Raw genomic sequence first — 18153 nt, forward strand, 5'->3', positions numbered from 1 at the left:
ACAGAACAAGATGGAAAGCCCAGAAGTAAATCCATATACCTATGGGTACCTTATTTTTGACAAGAGGCAAGAATTATACAATGGGGCAAAGATTGCCTCTTCAAGAAATGGTGCTGGGAAACCTGGACCAGCTGCATGTAAAAGAATGAAATTCGAACACTTCCTAACACCATACACGAAGATAAACTCAAAATGGATGAAAGACCTAAATGCAAGACCAGAAACTATAAAACTCTTAAACATAGGCAAAACATTTGATGTCATAAATCAAAGCAAGATCCTCTATGACCCACCTCCTAGAGTAATAGAAATAAAAACAAAAGTAAACAAGTGAGACTGATTAAACTTAAAAGCTTTTGCACAGCAAAGGAAACTATAAGCCAGGTGAAAAGACAGCCCTCAGAATGGGAGAAAATAATAGCAAATGAAACAACTGACAAAGGATTAATTTCCAAAATACACATACAACTCAATCAAAAAGTGGGAAAAAGACTTAAACAGACATTTCTCCAAAGAAGACATACAGATGCCTATCAAACTCATGAAAATATGCTCAACATCGTTCATTATTAGAGAAATGCAAATCAAAACTACAATGAGATATCACCTCCAACAAGTCAGAATGGCCATGATCAAAAAGACTACAAACAATAAATGCTGGGGAGGATGTGGAGCAAATGGAGCGCTCTTGCACTGCTGGTGGGAATGTAAATTGTACAGCCTCTATGAAAGATGGTATGGAAAGTCCTTAAAAAAACAGGAATAAAACCTCAGTATGACTCAGCAATGCCACTCCTAGGCATATAACCTGAGAAAACCAAAATCAAAAAAGACACATGTATCGGGTTGTTCATTGCAGCACTATTTACAATAGCTACAACATGGAAGCAACCTAGATGTTCATTGACAGATGAATGGATAAAGAAGTGCTACATGTACACAATGGAATATTACTCAGCCATAAAAAGAAATGCATTTGAGTCAGTTCTAATGAGGTGGATGAACCTAGAACCTATTATACAGAGTGAATTGAGTCAGAAAGAGAAAGATAAACACATACTCTAACACATATATGTGGAATCTAGAAAAATGGTACTGAATAATTTATTTACAGGACAGTAGTGGAGAAACAGACATAGGGAATAGGTTTATGGACGTGGGATGAGGGGAAGCGAGGGTGAGATGTATGGAAAAAGTACCATGGAAACTCACATTACCATATGTAAAATAGATAGCCAACGGGAATTTGCTGTATGGCTCAGGAAATTCAAACAGCAGCTCTGTTTCAATCTAGAGTGGGATGGGGTGAGAGATGGGAGGGAGATTTAGAAGGGAGGGGTTATATGTATACCTATGGCTGATTCATGTTGAGGTTTGACAAAATTCTATAAAACAATTACCCTTCAATAAAAAATAAATTAGAAAAATAAAACTATTTTTTTAAAAAAGAAATTCTTTTGGACTCTGTGGGAGATGGAGAGGGTGGGATGATTTGGGAGAATGGCATTGAAACATGTATAATATCATATAAGGAATGAATCGCCAGTCTAGGTTCGATGCAGGATACAGGATGCCTGGGGCTGGTGGACTGGGATGACCCAGAGGGATGGTACGGGGAGGGAGGAGGGAGGGGGGTTCAGGATGGGAACACGTGTACACTCATGGCAGATTCGTGTTGATGTATGGCAAAACCAATACAATATTGTAAAGTAATTAGCCTCCAATTAAATTAAATAAATTTAAATTTAAAAAAAGAAATTCAAATCTCTAGTTATATGTTAAGGAAGTCAAGGTATAATATACAGAATAAGGAATATGGTCAGTAATAGTGTAGTAAATCTGTGTGGGGACAGATGGTTACTAGACTTAGGATGATCTTTCATAATGTATGCAAGTATTGAATCATTATGTAAATCACCTGTAACTAACATAATATTGTTACATAGTATTGTCAACTTTATTTCAATAGAAATAATTAAAAATAAATGTAGAGAATTACTGTGTTCATGGATCAGACAATTCTATATTATTAGTAGAATTGATCCACAAATTGATCTATAGATTCAAAGCAATCCCAAATCAAACATCAGTGTGCTTTTTAAATGAAACTGGTAAGCTAGTTTTAAAATTTATATAGCTATTAGCTAACTTAGAATAGTCGGTAATTTTGAGAAGGGCATACATAATTGGATAACTCATAGCACTAGTTCCAAGATTAAGTATATTGCAGTCAAGGCAGTGTGGTATTGGCACAGGGATAGAAACATCAATGCGAAAGATTGAAAAGTTCAGAAGTCAGCACACAAGTACACGGTCAATTTATTTTCAGCAAATGTGCCTGAGTAATTCAGTGGTGGTAATGAATAGTCTTTTCAAAACATGGTATTGAAACAACTGGCTACCCATTTGGAAAATATTGAACCCCCCTTTACCAAACATCATGCATGAAAATAAATTTGAAAGATTTCACCTATGTGATATAAAATCAAAACATTAACACTTTAAGAAGGAAACTATTAGGTTGGGACAAAAGTAACTGTGGTTTTTGCATTGCTGAAATTTGCCATTTGATATTGGAATATATTATAAATGTGGTTATATTATATATTGTTTCAATGCACATTTCTTGCTTTATGTTTTTTTGCTAGTGACTTGTTCAGTTGCTAAGTTGTGTCCAACTCTTTGTGACCCCATGGACTGCCGCACACCTGGCTTCCATGTACTTCACCATCTCCCAGAGCTTGCTTAAACTCAAGTCCATTGAGTCAGTGATGCCATTCAGCCATCTCATCCTCTGTCGTCACCTTCTCCTCCTGCCTTCAGTCTTTCCCAGCTTCAGGGTCTTTTCCAATGAGTCAGGTCTTTGCATCAGGTGGCCGAAGTATTGGAGCTTTAGCATCAGTCCTTCAGGGTTGATTCCCATTATGATTGACTGGTTTGATCTCCTTGCTGTCTAAGGGACTCTTAAGAGTCTTTACTTGCTGTTTATTTTCTGTTTATTTTAGACTATGGAAATGATGTTAGACAAAAAGCAGATTTGAGCAATTTTCTTATTTGAGTTCAAAATGGGTCGTGAAACATCAGAGACAACTTGCAACATCAATAATGCATTTGGCTCAGGAACTTCTAACGTAGTACAGTGCAGTGGTGGTTTAAGAAGTCTTGCAAAGGAGACAGGAGCCTTAAAGATGAGCATAATTGCTGGCCATCGGAAGTTGACAGTGACAATTGAGAGTCATCATTAAAGCGGATCCTCTTACAGTTGCCTAAGAACTCAGCATTGACCATTTTACAGTCATTCAGCATTTGAAGCAAATTGGAAAGGTACAAAAGCTCGAAAAGTGGATGCCTCATTAGCTGACCAGGAATCAAAAAAATTGTCAATTTGAAGTGTCTTCTTCTCTTATTCTATGCAAAAACAGTGAACCATTTCTCAATCAGATTGCAAAATGCAACAAAAAGTGGATTGTATACAACTGGTGATGACCACCTCGATGGTTGGACTGAGAAGAAGCCCAAAGCACTTCCCAAAGCCAACTTGCACCAAAAAAGATTATGGTTACTGTTTGGTGGTCTCTTGCTGGTCTGATCCACTACAGCTTTCTGAATCCCTGTGAAACTATTACATCTGAGAATTATGCTCAGCAAATTGATAAGATGCACCAAAAACTGCAGCCCCTGCAGCTGGCATTGTTCAACAGAACGAGCCCAGTTTTTCCCAATGACAGTGTCCAACCACATGTTAAAACTTGAACAAATTGAACTATGAAGTTTTGCCTCCTCCAGCATATTCACCTCTCACCAACCGACTACCATTTCTTCAAGCATCTTGACACTTTTTGCAGGGAAAATGCTTTCCACAACCAGCAGGATCTAGAAAATGCATTCCAAGAGTTCTTTGAATCCTCAGCTACAGATTTTTATGCCACAGGGATAAACTTATTTCTCACTGGAAAAATTGTGTTGATTGTAATCATTCCTATTTGATTAATAAAAATGTGTTTGAGCCTAGTTATAATGATCTAAAATTCACCACCTGAAACAAATTACATTTGCATGAACCTAACCAGAGAAAATCTTTGTAATATTAAATCAGGCAGATTTCTTAGGTAGGAAGCACAAATCACAATCTTTTAAAAAAGAATAATTTGGACTTCCTTGAAAGACTTAGGAAAATTAAAAGGCAAGCCACATTGAGAGAATATAATAAATCATATGCATATATGATTTGTGTGTGTATATCTGTGTGTATCTATAATACATATATATGTCAGGGAAGTGTGTAATTTCCTTGGTTCTGTCTCACTGCAGCAAAAATTTGAAGCAATGGACTAGTGTTACAGCTCAGTTTTATTCGGCAAGCAAAGGAAAATACATCCTTGAGGTGTGAGGGCAGGCCAGCCCAAAAGAAGTGAAGAGAAGAGAAGCCAGAGGCTTAATTTTGCTCCCCTTTTTATATGTTTTCCTCCTCCCCCTGAGCCTGTCTGATGTAAACTGGGCTAGCCTGGAGGGCTGTTTGCTTCATCTAAGGTTTTCACTCAGGTTCTTGGTCCTTCCTTTGTTCTGTTTTTCCGGGCTTTTCCCTTTCTTTGTCTTTTTGCCATCACTATTTTGGACTCCTTTTTCCTATTCTAACTACCTAACATATATGTATCCAGAATATATAGAAAATGACTACAACTCAATAATTAATTTCCCAGAGAAAAATGCCTTGGATGATAAATGAACACTGAAGCATACTTTCACAGTCTTATTTGAAACAACATAAAAATAATTCTAAAAATATGCTTAATTACTAACATCCAAGTATAAAAATTTTGACTTTTAGTGTATTTGTACAGAAAATGGTAGAGTATTTCTTTTAAAATTGTAATTGAAAATAGCAAAGTATTGTAATCAGAAGTGTTAGTTGCTCAGTCATGTCCAACTCTGTGAAACCCCATGGACTGTAGCCTGCCAGGCTCCTCTGTCCATGGAATTTTTCAGGCAATAATGCTGGAGTGTGTTGCCACTTCCTCCTACATAGGATCTTCCGAATCCAAGGATTGAACCTACATCTCCTGTGTCTCCTGCATTGCAGGCAGATGCTTTATCACTGAGCCACCTGAGAAGCCCAATCAGAGGAAAACATCAGTTCAGTATATAAGCAAGATTAAACAGTTACTAACCAAAATAATGAAGTTAAATAATATATGGAAACTATATTATGGAGACATACTATTTGTATTTTTAGAAAGATAGAGCCATATATTAGTGTGGAAAGATTTTAAAAAGTGAGTATTAATTTGTTGAATAAGAAACATAGTATCAATGAGGATGTATCATAAATGACTAGATGGCAATATGTAAATGTCTTCCGTGATTTTCTCTTTATGTATTTTTTCTTACAGGAATTATATTGACAGGTATTTCCCCTTGAGTATGTCTTGAGGCCACATCCTTCCTCACAACATCTTTCTCCAAACTTAGTAAACTGATTGACCTCTCCTTTGTTTCAGTTTTTCGTTTTAAAAACACAGACCAAAAAAAAAAAAAAACCACATTTTTTTTCTCTCTTTTTTTTTTTACCTTTTGAGTCATAGTAACTTAGCAAAAAGTCAATGCCTCCTTCTTATTTACTCACATAGGGTATGCCATACCTCAAAATGTTTTTCAAGTAGTTTTTGCATTTTAAAGAGAATGTAACTGTGGAAATGATTCTAAAGTTCAGTGTTACAGAAAATTGTGACCTTGCTTTCATTTTGTAGGGCATCAAAAACGTGTAAAGTACTGGAGAATGGATTACATCTGTTTCGTCTTCTCCTAAAGTAATACTTTTTTTGTGGTTCTTTACTTTTCCTCTTTTCCTTTGGTCTGTGGCTCCAAAAATCACTTTAATTGCTCAGCTAACCTTTCCTTCTACCCAAGCATACCTTTAAAAAAACAGGTAATATTATTTTTTTGAGGCTTGATATACTCTGATGAAATGTGAAGTTTATTTACTTTCCTTAGCATTCCTTTTTTCGCTGGAGAGTCTGACTATACCAGTTCTCTTTAACTTCCCTGTAGATTTGTTATTGGGCGAGAAAAACCTGGACAAGTGAGTGAGGTTGCCCAGTTGATAAGCCAGACGCTGGAACAAGAAAGGCGCCAGAGAGAGCTGCTTGAACAGCACTATGCCCAGTACGATGCTGACGACGATGAGGTAAGTTGCACTTGCAAACATTCTTCTTCCTTCATTTTTTCTTACTACATCCCTACTCGATAAAACTCTCTTTACCATATAACAGTAAGACAGATCTTTGCAGTTTTTCAAGGTGAATATGTCAACCTCAACCTTACAGAAAGGAAATATTGCTTGTGTTTATTATTAGCTTATCAATCAATTAATGGTATCATATTTAAAGTATGAAGTCTTCTGGATCAAATAAGCCCTCTTTTACCATATTATTAAGATACATTCATTGAAACAACAAAAAAAAAAACGGATAAAAATACCAAAATATAAATACTAGCTATCTTGGATTTTTCTCTCTCTGCTTTGTATTTTTCAATTTTTTTTTCCAAATTTTCTACAGTAAGTATGTAACAGGGAACACTTTCAAAAAATCAGTAATCATTTTGAATGAAAAGACATACATACATACACAAACATACACAGAAAAGTACTGAAAATTGCTGAGTTTTTTTAGAATTTTTCCCCCCAGGAAGAGAAAGTTCTTTGGATCTGCTCACTATGATTTGTGCTAACATAATGCAGAACAAAGCTTTTCCACCAGCACATATTCCATAGAGTAGATCCATATTGGAGTAATTTTGCATCTTGCTCTCTGTAGAAGATCAAGCAAATGAATAGAAGCTAACCCCCAAGTGAAAACGACTCTCCGGAACCCTTGTGTGCTGTAATATAATACAGATGCTGGTCTATTTCTAATGTGAGTGCCAAATGTACATTGATATAATGGGACAACATACTTTTTTATAAACATGTTAAACATGCATATGTTTCACATTGACATGTCAAAGGATCCATCAACAATGTAGCTGCAGAGTTTCATGCTCCATAAACATAGTGAATATTCAGGTAAAATAGATATTCTTCTTTATACCAGCTGGTAGAAGGACAGTGCAACTTCATATGTTCAACCTCTACTCATCTGATATATTATTTTTCCAGAACTTTTTTGGTTTCTATCAAGGACCTAGTGAAGATTAATAAAGAGATATTCAAATATTTTTCATATATTTTTAGTGTGGAATGTTCTAACCCAAATTTATATTCATTTTTCATTTGTTTGTAGTATAATGAGGATGTATGCTCTCTTTATTATAGTAGAAAAATTTTTCAGTGGTGCTTCAGTCAACTATTGATCTAAGAATAAACATCAGACTATTCTTCACGTGAATGAATTAGTTTCTTAAAATTCTATTTAATTGATTTAGTTTTTCACTTTCAGAATTCATTTTAAATGGCAAGTATTTTTTTGAAACAGAAACAGTGATTTCCTCAAATATTTGAACTTTCATCTTCCCTGTTTTTCAGTTCTCTGCACAAGTATCTTGTGTTTTATCAGAGACGCTGATTGCTTTGGCTGCAAGCCTGAATTAGGGTTGTAGAATCATTGCAGATTTGGCTGTTACCTGCTCACTCTGTTAGAAAAAATTTAAGGTTCAGGGGAGTACGGGTGACATCAAGTGGTGGAAGGTGAGGAGGCCAAATTTTCCAGTTGTTGAACCTCAGTGTCTTTGCTTAAAAGTACAGGGCCAGTTCCTCATATTCATAAAGCATGAGGAATAAAGCATCAGGTCTAACAAGGAAAGAGGGAAAAATCAGATATCTCTTTAATTAAGGCTTCCCAACTGAACATTTTAGATCACATACTACATATTTCCTCCAGTTATTTTGAGGAACAGATCACATTCATCTGCCCCCAATTTTTTTTTTGGTAAGATTTTTTCTAATAATTTGAATAAATGCATAAGGAATATTTGTCATTCAATGTTTATACTTAGAAATATACCATATGGATTTTGTTTATTTGTTTGTATGCCTTTTGCGGGGGACTTCCCTGGTGGCTCAGCAGTAAAGAATCTGCCTGCAATACAGGAGACCTGCGTTTGATCCCTGGGTTGGGAAGATCTCCTGAAGGAGAGTATGGCAACCTACTCCAGTATTCCTGCCTAGAGAATCCCATGAACAGTGGAGCCTGATGGGCTACCGTCCATAGCGTCACACAGAGTCAGACATGACTGAAGCGATTTAGCAGCAGCAGCATACCTGTTTTTATAAGGAAAGCAGAGTTGATTGTCACCTGAGCAAATATTCTCAGGGGCAGAGGGTAAATAAATATTCAGTGCCAGGCTTCTGCCGGGTGCCTTTCCTACATGATTTCAGATAATCTTTATAACAAGCAGAAGAGAATCCTTTCCCCCCCTTTTTCTAAAGATGTAATAATTGAGGCTTTTTCTAGTGGTATAGCTAGTGGCTGCCAGATTTAGGATGGGAACAGAGTCCTTCTGGCTCTGAAGCCTGGCCTCTTTGCAACACACTGCTGGTTTTGAATGGAGTAGACAGATGTGTCTGTCTGTATCTAGGCACACACAGAGTAACTGGGACACAAGAGATTCTGGAAGGGTTCCCGTTTTGGGTAATGAAGTTTCTTGTAACACCAAGGTTCTGGAATTCTTTGTTCTATAAATTTCTATTAATAGGGAGATTGAAGAGGACTTCCCTGGTGGCTCAGACATTAAAGCGTCTGTCTACAATGCAGGAGACCTGGGTTTGATCCCTGGGTTGGGAAGATTGCCTGGAGAAGGAAATGGCAACCCACTCCAGTACTTTTGCCTAAAAAATCCCATGGGCAGAGGAGCCTGGTGTCCATGGGGTCGCAAAGAGTCGGACATGACTGAGCGACTTCACTATTTTACTATAGGTAAATACTTAATCCAGAAGTAGCCTGTGAAGATAGGGCTTAAAGGGAAGAATAGCTGAGTTTAAAACTATTCTACAAAAAACCGGAGTTTAGTTTTAGGTTAAACTTTTTATTCCGCTTGCAAGTTGTTGAAATAGAAAGCAGGTGCTTGCTACACCAAGTAGCCTTCACTTTATTGAAAAGGTCAAGGAGCTCTTTCTCATTGTTTGGTTCTCTCTCATGTTCCTTTTGGACATATTCCTCTCCCTTTCTTGTGTTACACACTGCCTCACCAAAGCATGCCCAGCTAAAACCAACCAACACGCATAGTTTTCTGTGTGTTAGAGAGATGAAAGGTCTGCAAATAGTGAAAACCCACTTTTGTGTAAACATGTCAATTTATTTACTTGATTTAGACTTATTTTTTATTAATGCTTCCAGGTGTTTATAAATTGATTGATTTGAGTGTTATGTCCTTATTTTTTATTTATTCTCTCTCTGTGTTAATGAAAAAAATACATAATGAAAATAACCAATATTGGTTATCCAATGAGCGATTTGAATGGTCCTTGAATAATTTATTGATTTCATATGTAATTGAATAATTTATTGATTTACATATCCTTGTTAACCCTGAGTTGTGTAATCAATCACTTGGTTTCTCATTTTTCTTACCATTTATAGAATCATCTTGGGATTTCAAAGTTAGAATCATTTTTATTTGATAATATCCCCCATGACATTCCCTAGGCCAGCCAGGAAAACCTCTAATTAAAAGCAGAACGACCAGGTTCATCCAGTTAATTTCCAGAGCCAGCACTTAGATCAGCATTGTCTACTGCTGCTGCCGCCAAGTCGCTTCAGTCGTGTCCGACTCTGTGCAACCCCAGAGACGGCAGCCCACCCGGCTCCCGTGTCCCTGGGATTCTCCAGGCAAGAACACTGGAGTGGGTCGCCACTTCCTTCTCCAATACATGAAAGTGAAAAGTGAAAATGAAGTCACTTGGTTGTGTCCAACTCTTTGCCACCGCATGGACTGTAGCCTAGCAGGCTCCTCCGTCCCTGGGATTTTCCAGGCAAGAGTACTGGAGTGGGGTGCCATTTCCTTTTCAGTTGTCTACTGAAAAACAGATAACTCTGGTTTTGGTCACACAACCCAAGGTTGATTCTAACTTGAAACCTGTCACATTGACAGAGGGGAGTTGCTTGCTTGAACTGACCTATAAGGAAAACATTGCACTGTGAGGAAATATACTCTGAAAATGTAAAAGTACAGTGGGCCTCTTATCAGAACCATATTGAGGATTAAGAATACTTTACCATGTATTGTGTGTGCTTATATGTATCTGTTTTAATAGTTTAATAAATTATAAGTCATACTCCAGTAGAATTTAAAATATATAGATAATCCCAAACTTCATTTAAATTTCTGAATTTTCTGTTTTTTTTCCTTCAAATATTTAAACTGAAAGAGTTTAAAATAAGTGAGTGCCCAATTCAGTTTGAATTGCATTCCTGTTTCTGTTCATTCTCTGTTAAACATTCTGATTTTTTTTTAAAGTTAAAATGGCTCTGCCTAACAGCTGAAAAATAAAAGAAAGGATCCTTTAAAGAAGAGGGAGATGTATATCTGAACCACTGAAAAATTTTAAATGTAGATGTGAGTGTATCTGTGATAAGGCATTGCACTTCTGGATTTATAAAATTATCATTCATTCATTTTTCTTTCTTTCTCCTTTTTATTATAAAAAAAAAAACAAACAAACAGTCTGAAAGGTAACCGTGGAGGATTTCAGTACACCCCTCAGTCAGCACTATCCCATGAAATTCTAAGGTTATAGTAAATTTTTCAACTAGATTTTATTTTCAGTAACAAATTTAATTTCCATTCATATGCCACAGCTATCAGTGTTTACCTTTTCAGCCGAGGTGATATAATTCTGGCATGTATTTTGTGTCTCATGAGTCATGTATCTGTTTTTTGGGAATTCATTTCTGTCGAAAAGAGCAAAATGTAATGCAAAACACTGTGGGCTTAGATTGGAAATGAAATGTGAACTGGTACTGTACCACTTTTTAAAATTAGGACGTATGTAATGGTTGTTCACATTAAAATGAGTTATTTTACATACACTTTTAAAATTATATGATTATTTTTCTTTTGCTTCTTTAAATATTAAGATATAATATTTATTAGACTTTGAAGTCTTAGATTATAGATGGCATTTCAAAGCCTTTTTGTGTAGTAGTTTATAACAAGATGAATTATCACTCCAGAAGCCAAGGCTCCTTCTCTTAAAATATAATTTAATCTTTCTTTCATAATTTGTTTTTATTACTAGCAATTATTATCATTACAACTATATTATGACAACATTGGCTTATTTTTTTAGAATCTTTTAAAGTATTGAATACAATTTAGAGCAGCTGCCTACATGGATATGCATTTTTATTGCTTGTGTTAATATGTAATAATTAGAAGCAGGAATATAATGCAAGTTATGGTTTGCCTAAGAGTTAAAGGTTTACAGAAATGTAATTTTTATGTGAAAAAGCATTAAAGGGGTAACATTAAATTTGACTTATGTTATATGCTGTTCCTGTTTGGAAGCAGGTTGTGTTGTACGAACAAGAGATTGCAGTTACTATGGATGGCCTTTTAATAATATGAACTGGCTTCATAACTAGTTACATGGTTGAAAAACTAAGAGTTTGGGGATATTTTCTTAGTTCTTAAAAATTTATGTTACAGTAAGCACTGGAACTTCAGTGCTTTTCCTGCCTTTATATTAGGCTGCTGTCTCTAGTGGAGGGAAAAGCCTTTTTTAATTTTTGTTGTCAACCATTTTAGAACACTGTGGCTGAATTGCAAGGAGTGTCTGGCAACTGCAATAACAATAACAACTATTTCCTAAAGGTTTGTTTTTCGGTGGAAAATAATGCTTATCTTTACCTTCCTGCTTCATGTGTGAAATTAAAAATTCTATGTGTCTTATTAACTAGCTCTGTGCTCAGAAGAACTTCTCTAGAAACATGTGTTTTGTATGTTGAATAACAATTTGAAAATAATCACTCAAAAAATAGTATTTAATTCTGAAACATAGCACACATTTTAGTCACAGGTTCTGCAATTTGGACTCACTTCCTAATATTTCACCATGGATGTTTTTAACACCTAACATTTTAAATATTTTGTAATTCATAAAAAGGAAAAGAAAAAGATAACTAACAATAGGGCTGTATGATGTTTATAAAATATACACAGCAATTTAAATATATTGTCTTTAAATTCAGTGATCATTTTTTAGAAAAGGATCATTTGGTAAAGTTCTTAATTTTTAAAAGAACTAAATGCATATATCTTTCAATTATAGTAGTACTTGTTTACATGACATATTGTAGGCATACTAAAATGTATAAAAATATTTTATACTTTAAATAATAAAATAATTCTCACTATCTTTCCGTTCAGTTCAGTCGCTCAGTCGTGTCCGACTCTTTGTGACCCCATGAATCGCAGCACACCAGGCCTCCCTGTCCATCACCAACTCCTGGAGTTCACTCAAACTCACGTCCATTGAGTCGGTGATGCCATCCAGCCATCTCATCCTCAGTCATCCCCTTCTCCTCCTGCCCCCAATCCCTCCCAGCATCAGAATCTTTTCCAATGAGTCAACTCTTCACATGAGGTGTCCAAAGTACTGGAGTTTCAGCTTTAGCATCATTCCTTCCAAAGAACACCCAGGACTGATCTTAGAATGGACTGGTTGGATCTTCTTACAGTCCAAGGGACTCTCAAGAGTCTTCTACAACACCATAGTTCAAAAGCATCAATTCTTCAGCACTCAGCTTTCTTCACAGTCCAACTCTCACATCCATACATGACTACTGGAAAAACCATAGCCTTGACTAGACAGACCTTTATTGGCAAAGTAATGTCTCTGCTTTTGAATATGCTATCTAGGTTGGTCATAACTTTCCTTCCAAGGAGTAAGCATCTTTTAATTTCATGGCTGCAGTCACCATCTGCAGTGATTTTAGAGCCCCCAAAAATAAAGTCTGCCACTGTTTCCACTGTTTCCCCATATATTTCCCAAGAAGTGATGGGACCAGATGCCATGATCTTCGTTTTCTGAATGTTGAGCTTTAGGCCAACTTTTTCACTCTCCTCTTTCACTTTCGTCAAGAGGCTTTTTAGTTCCTCTTCACTTTCTGCCATAAGGGTGGTGTCATCTGCATATTTGAGGTTATTGATATTTCTCCCAGCAGTCTTGATTCCAGCTTGTGTTTCTTCCAGTCCAGCGTTTCTCATGATGTACTCTGCATGTAAGTTCAATAAGCAGGGTGACAATATACAGCCTTGACGTACTTCTTTTCCTAGTTGGAACCAGTCTGTTGTTCCATGTTCAGTTCTAACTGTTGCTTCCTGACCTGCATACAGATTTCTCAAGAGGCAGGTCAGGTGGTCTGGTATTCCCATCTCTTTCAGAATTTTCCACAGTTTATTGTGATTCACTATCTTTAGCTGCCAGTAACAGTGATAAGAGTAACTTAGAAATGGGAAGTCAGGTGTATTTAAAAGGGAGATTGAATCAGTTCTAATGAGGTGGATGAAACTGGAGCCTATTATACAGAGTGAAGTAAGCCAGAAAGAAAAATACCAATACAGTATACTAATGCATATATATGGAATTTAGAAAGATGGTAACAATAACCCTATATGTGAGACAGCAAAAGAGACACAGATGTATAGAACAGTCTTTTGGACTCTGTGGAGAGGGCGAGGGTGGGATGATTTGGGAGAATGGCATTGAAACATGTATATTATCACATGTGAAATGAATCGCCAGTCCAGGTTCAATGCATGAGACAAGGTGCTCAGGGCTGGTGCACTGGGATGACCCAGAGGGATGGGATGGGGAGGGAGGTGGGAGGGGTGTTCAGGATGGGGAACACACACACAAAAAGACAAATGAAAGAGAGATTGCTTTATGGTGATTGGAAGAGCCAGAAAAATAGAAGAAATACAAAACCTTTCAACTTGTATGCAGACTCCAGTTTGACTGGACTTTTAAAATTATTATATTTAATCACACCCTTTGGTTTATGATCCCGGATCTCTACTAGTGGTCATTATCATTGAAATTCAGAATCATAAGGTACTTGGAAGACATTCAGTTAAAGATTGTGTTCATTTTTGGTCTTACCTAAGCAGTGCACACATGTGCACACAAGCACACACATAAACAAACACACTATGCTCAAGAGGTGGCATACTGCTCTACTTGAAAGGTCCTCTCTAGTAATATTATTTGTATGTAGAAACATTATTATTTATAACATTGAGCAGAGACAGGAAGATGTAGCATGTGAAGGGAAATTAGAAGTTAGAACAGAAAACTTTGCCTAAATAATGCCATCTTTTTGTATCTCATCTTTGAGGTTTATTTTTATTTATTATAATTCAAGTGATTTGAATATGTTTTCTCATTTTTTTCCAACTGCCACATTGTGATATGAATTCATGAGCCAGATACAAAATGTCAGATAGAATTTAAATTAAATTTAAATTTCTCTCAGATTACAGATTTTGTACTTTCTAGAAACCATTCTAGAACAATTCAGTGATGAATTGCAGAGTTAGCAATGTTACACAAATGCCATAAAAACAAACACAAATGACAGTATTTTTCCAACTTTATAAACATTTATGAGTTGAATATAATTTTTTACCAAAAAGCTCAAAAATGCTAAAATGCACAGTAAGAGTTCAGCCTTATTATCCTGGGAAACTAACTTTCCAGTGGGCCACAGGGATCCTGTGGTTCCGCATGCTTTTGGTCTCCTGTTTTCTCTACCTTGAATGCCATTCCTTGCACTCTTTGTTGCTCTTGTTAATCCTGTTCACCTTTCAGGACTCCGTTTAGGTTTCATCCATTCCTCCAAAAGCTTTCCTGGGCTCTCTCAGCTGGGCTGAGGGCCAGTTTTTATCCAGTCAGTAGCACCTTGTATAGCTTTCTCTACCACTCTTTATCTGCCACTAGTTTGTAATCTCTGCAATGGCAGCTTTCAGTAGCTGCTTGACTTTTAATACAGGCAGGGGTGAGCGCAACACTGGGCAGTTAGAGGAAGCCAGGACATTGAATCGAATTGAATCACTCAAATGATATTAAGGTGAAGAGTGGCGAGAAGAGTCAAATGAGGAGAATGATGTTTAGTTAGGAACATAACTGAAATAGTGAAGGGGAAATGGCACAGAATACAGGGATAAAAGAATCTAACTAGGAATAGATTAGAGACTGAAGATAGGGTGAAGGACTGAAGGAAGTAGCTGTGCTTGTCTTTGGCACTTTGAGGGTTAGCACCTTTCTGTGGGCTTTTGCTATCACATTTTAACTGTTTTGAGAGACTATGAATTTACAAGAAGACCTTATCTTTATCACATTGCACCAAAATCTTCTGTATGTAAAGCCAAGAAAAAAAATAATTAATGCGTATTTCATTCCTTGAAAACTTTTGGGACCTTGGAAATAGCAGCCTGGTGACTCATACTGACATGATTGCTTTTTAGTCATAACTGAATAGACAAGTAGTAGAAATAGAATAGTCGAAATGGCCTAAGTGACACCAAGATCTATACTGCATAGATCTTCTGCCCATTGTATGAACTTAGAAATATCCTTCAATCATAGAAATCTTTCCTGATACCAGGAATACAGTCAAACCTTTGGAGTGTGAAATGTATATAATGAGGTATATGGCCTTGGTACCAATGCCAGATAATGATGAAAAAGATGTGTAAGTTATTCCTATTCAAAAGAATAAGAAGTTCTTCCCTACTCAAAATAATATGAAAAATCGTAAACAAAATAGTAGCAAACAATATTCAATAACATAAAAAAGATATCATGGCCAAGTTGAGTTTAGCCAATAATGAAAGTATGGTTTAACACTGGAAAATCAGTCACTATTGCATCTGACATTGTACGGAAAGGCATGAAGAAATAATTAAAGAAATAAATTAGAAAGAAAGTCATAAGAGTTACCATTACCAAGAGTTATCATAAGAGTTATTATTACCAAGTGATTGTCTGTTTGGTAAACCTCAAATATATATACAGAGGATACATTACAGATAGAAGTAATATATGATTTCAGCGAATTTGCTGGATACAGAATTAATATAAAATAAAACATCTATTTCACTGTATCTACATAGAGAAAATGTAATTTGTAAGCTATTTACCTTGTTAAAGGCAAGAATATGCCTAACAAAAGATAAGTATGACCTTCATGGAGAAAAATACATTTTATTGAACTTTATTAAAGAAAGCTTATATAGAAAGACAAAAAAACCTTCTTGTTCATGGACTAGGAGACTCAATAGCTTAATTCAGTCAATTTTCTCTAAGTTAATTTATATATTCAATATGATTGAAATAAAAATGATTATAAGGAACTTTTAGATGGAATTTGATAACCTGATGCTCAAATATATATATGAAAGAATAATGCACCAGAAATAACCATGATATTTCACATGGTATTTATTATTAAGAGATATTTATTATATTATATTAAGAGATATTTATTATTAAACTGTAGCAAGTTAGAACCTAGGACAAAAGAATGGACAAGTTGTTCAATTAGCTCAGAAACAGACACCCCCACATAGAAAATTTGTTTGTGACACAGATAACAGTCTAGATGAGTTGAGAAATATTAGGCTTTTCAATGAAGGGTAGATGGTAAAATTGCAACCCTCATCTCAATCTGAGCTTAAAAGTTCATTCCAGATAAATTATTGCTCAAATGTGAAAAGAAAAGCTGTAAAATTTAGGATTCAGTATAGAATAATATCTTTATGACTTTAGTGTAAGAAATGGTTCCTTACATGAGACACTTAAGCAAATCCATAAAGGAAACAATTGAGAAAATTGAGTGCATTATGATTAATAACTTCTTCTTATCAAGAGATTACTTCTGTGAAAACAAAAAAATGTAAGAATTAAAGATTTTTAAATTAAAAAATAAATAAATAAATAAATAAATAAAAAAAAAAGAAAACAAAAAGACATACCAGAAGCTTGAAGAAAATATTTGAAAAAATAAAAAACTGAAAGAAACCTGTATAAAAAGTCCTCTATGAGCCAGTGAGAAAAGTCTACATATAGACTATTGACTTAAATCGTCATATTGTAGGAAAAGAGAAATCTGAGTGGCCAATGAGCACATGAAAAGATGCTCAAACATATTAGGAATCAAAATGTAAAAATTAAAAGCCAAAATGAAATACTATTTTCCATCTATTAAATTGATTTAAATTGGATATTTTAAGTTTTGGTGGGAATACGGACTAAAAGGAACTCTTCTCTGTATAAATATAAATTGGCCAGTTCACTTTGGAAAATGATTTGGCATTATCTAGTGAAGTTGACTCAACAATTATATTTCTTAAAAAAATACCTTAGTAAAATTCTTAAATTCACGAGGTGTTGCTGCTGTTGTTGTTCAGCCACTCAGTCGTGTTTGACTTTTGTGACCCCATGAACTGCAGCACACCAGGCCTCCCTGTCCTTCACTATCTCCCTGAGATTGCTCAAACTGATGTCCATTGAATCCATGATACCATCCAATCATCTCATCCTCTGTCATTCCCTTCTCCTGCCTTCAGTCTGTCCCAGCTCAGGGTCTTTTCCAGTGAGTCAGCTCTTCAGTGAGTCTTGCATCACGTGTCCAAAGAATTGGAGCTTCAGCTTCAGCATCAGTCCTTCCAATGAATATTCAGGGTTGACTTTCTTTAGAATTGATTGGTGTGATCTCCTTGCTGTCTAAGGGACTCTCAAGAATCTTTTCCAGCACCACAGTTTTGAAAGCATCAATTCTTCAGTGTTCAGCCTTCTTTATGGTCCAACTCTCACATCCATACATGACCACTGGAAAAACCATAGGCTTGACTAGATGGACCTTTGTTGGCAAAGTACGGTCTCTGCTTTTTAATACGCTGTCTAGGTTGGTCATAACTTTTCTTCCAAGAAGCAAGCATCTTTTAATTTCATGGCTGCAGTCGCCATCTGCAGTGATTTTGGAGACCAAGAAAATAAAGTCTGCCACTGTTTCCATTGTTTCCCCATCCATTGGCCATGAAGTGATGGGACCAGATTCCATTATTTAAGCTAGCTTTTTCATTCTCTTTTACATTCATTCAGAGGCTCTTTAGTTCCTCTTCACTTTCTGCCATTAAAGTGGTGTCATCTGCATA

At 35.9% G+C, this 18153-nt stretch overlaps 1 protein-coding gene across 1 annotated transcript in view; it reads left to right on the forward strand.

Annotated features, from left to right (window-relative positions):
• The window catches only part of PPP1R9A (protein phosphatase 1 regulatory subunit 9A), a 334795-nt gene that overhangs the window by 236277 nt on the left and 80365 nt on the right, over nucleotides 1-18153 (forward strand). Inside the window, exons 5-6 of the mRNA XM_052638347.1 lie at nucleotides 6049-6184; nucleotides 11743-11808. Coding sequence (XP_052494307.1) covers nucleotides 6049-6184; nucleotides 11743-11808 — 202 coding nt within the window. The remainder of the gene's footprint in view (nucleotides 1-6048; nucleotides 6185-11742; nucleotides 11809-18153) is intronic.

The sequence above is a fragment of the Budorcas taxicolor genome, chromosome 4 (assembly GCF_023091745.1).
Source record: "Budorcas taxicolor isolate Tak-1 chromosome 4, Takin1.1, whole genome shotgun sequence".
NCBI lineage: Eukaryota > Metazoa > Chordata > Mammalia > Artiodactyla > Bovidae > Budorcas > Budorcas taxicolor.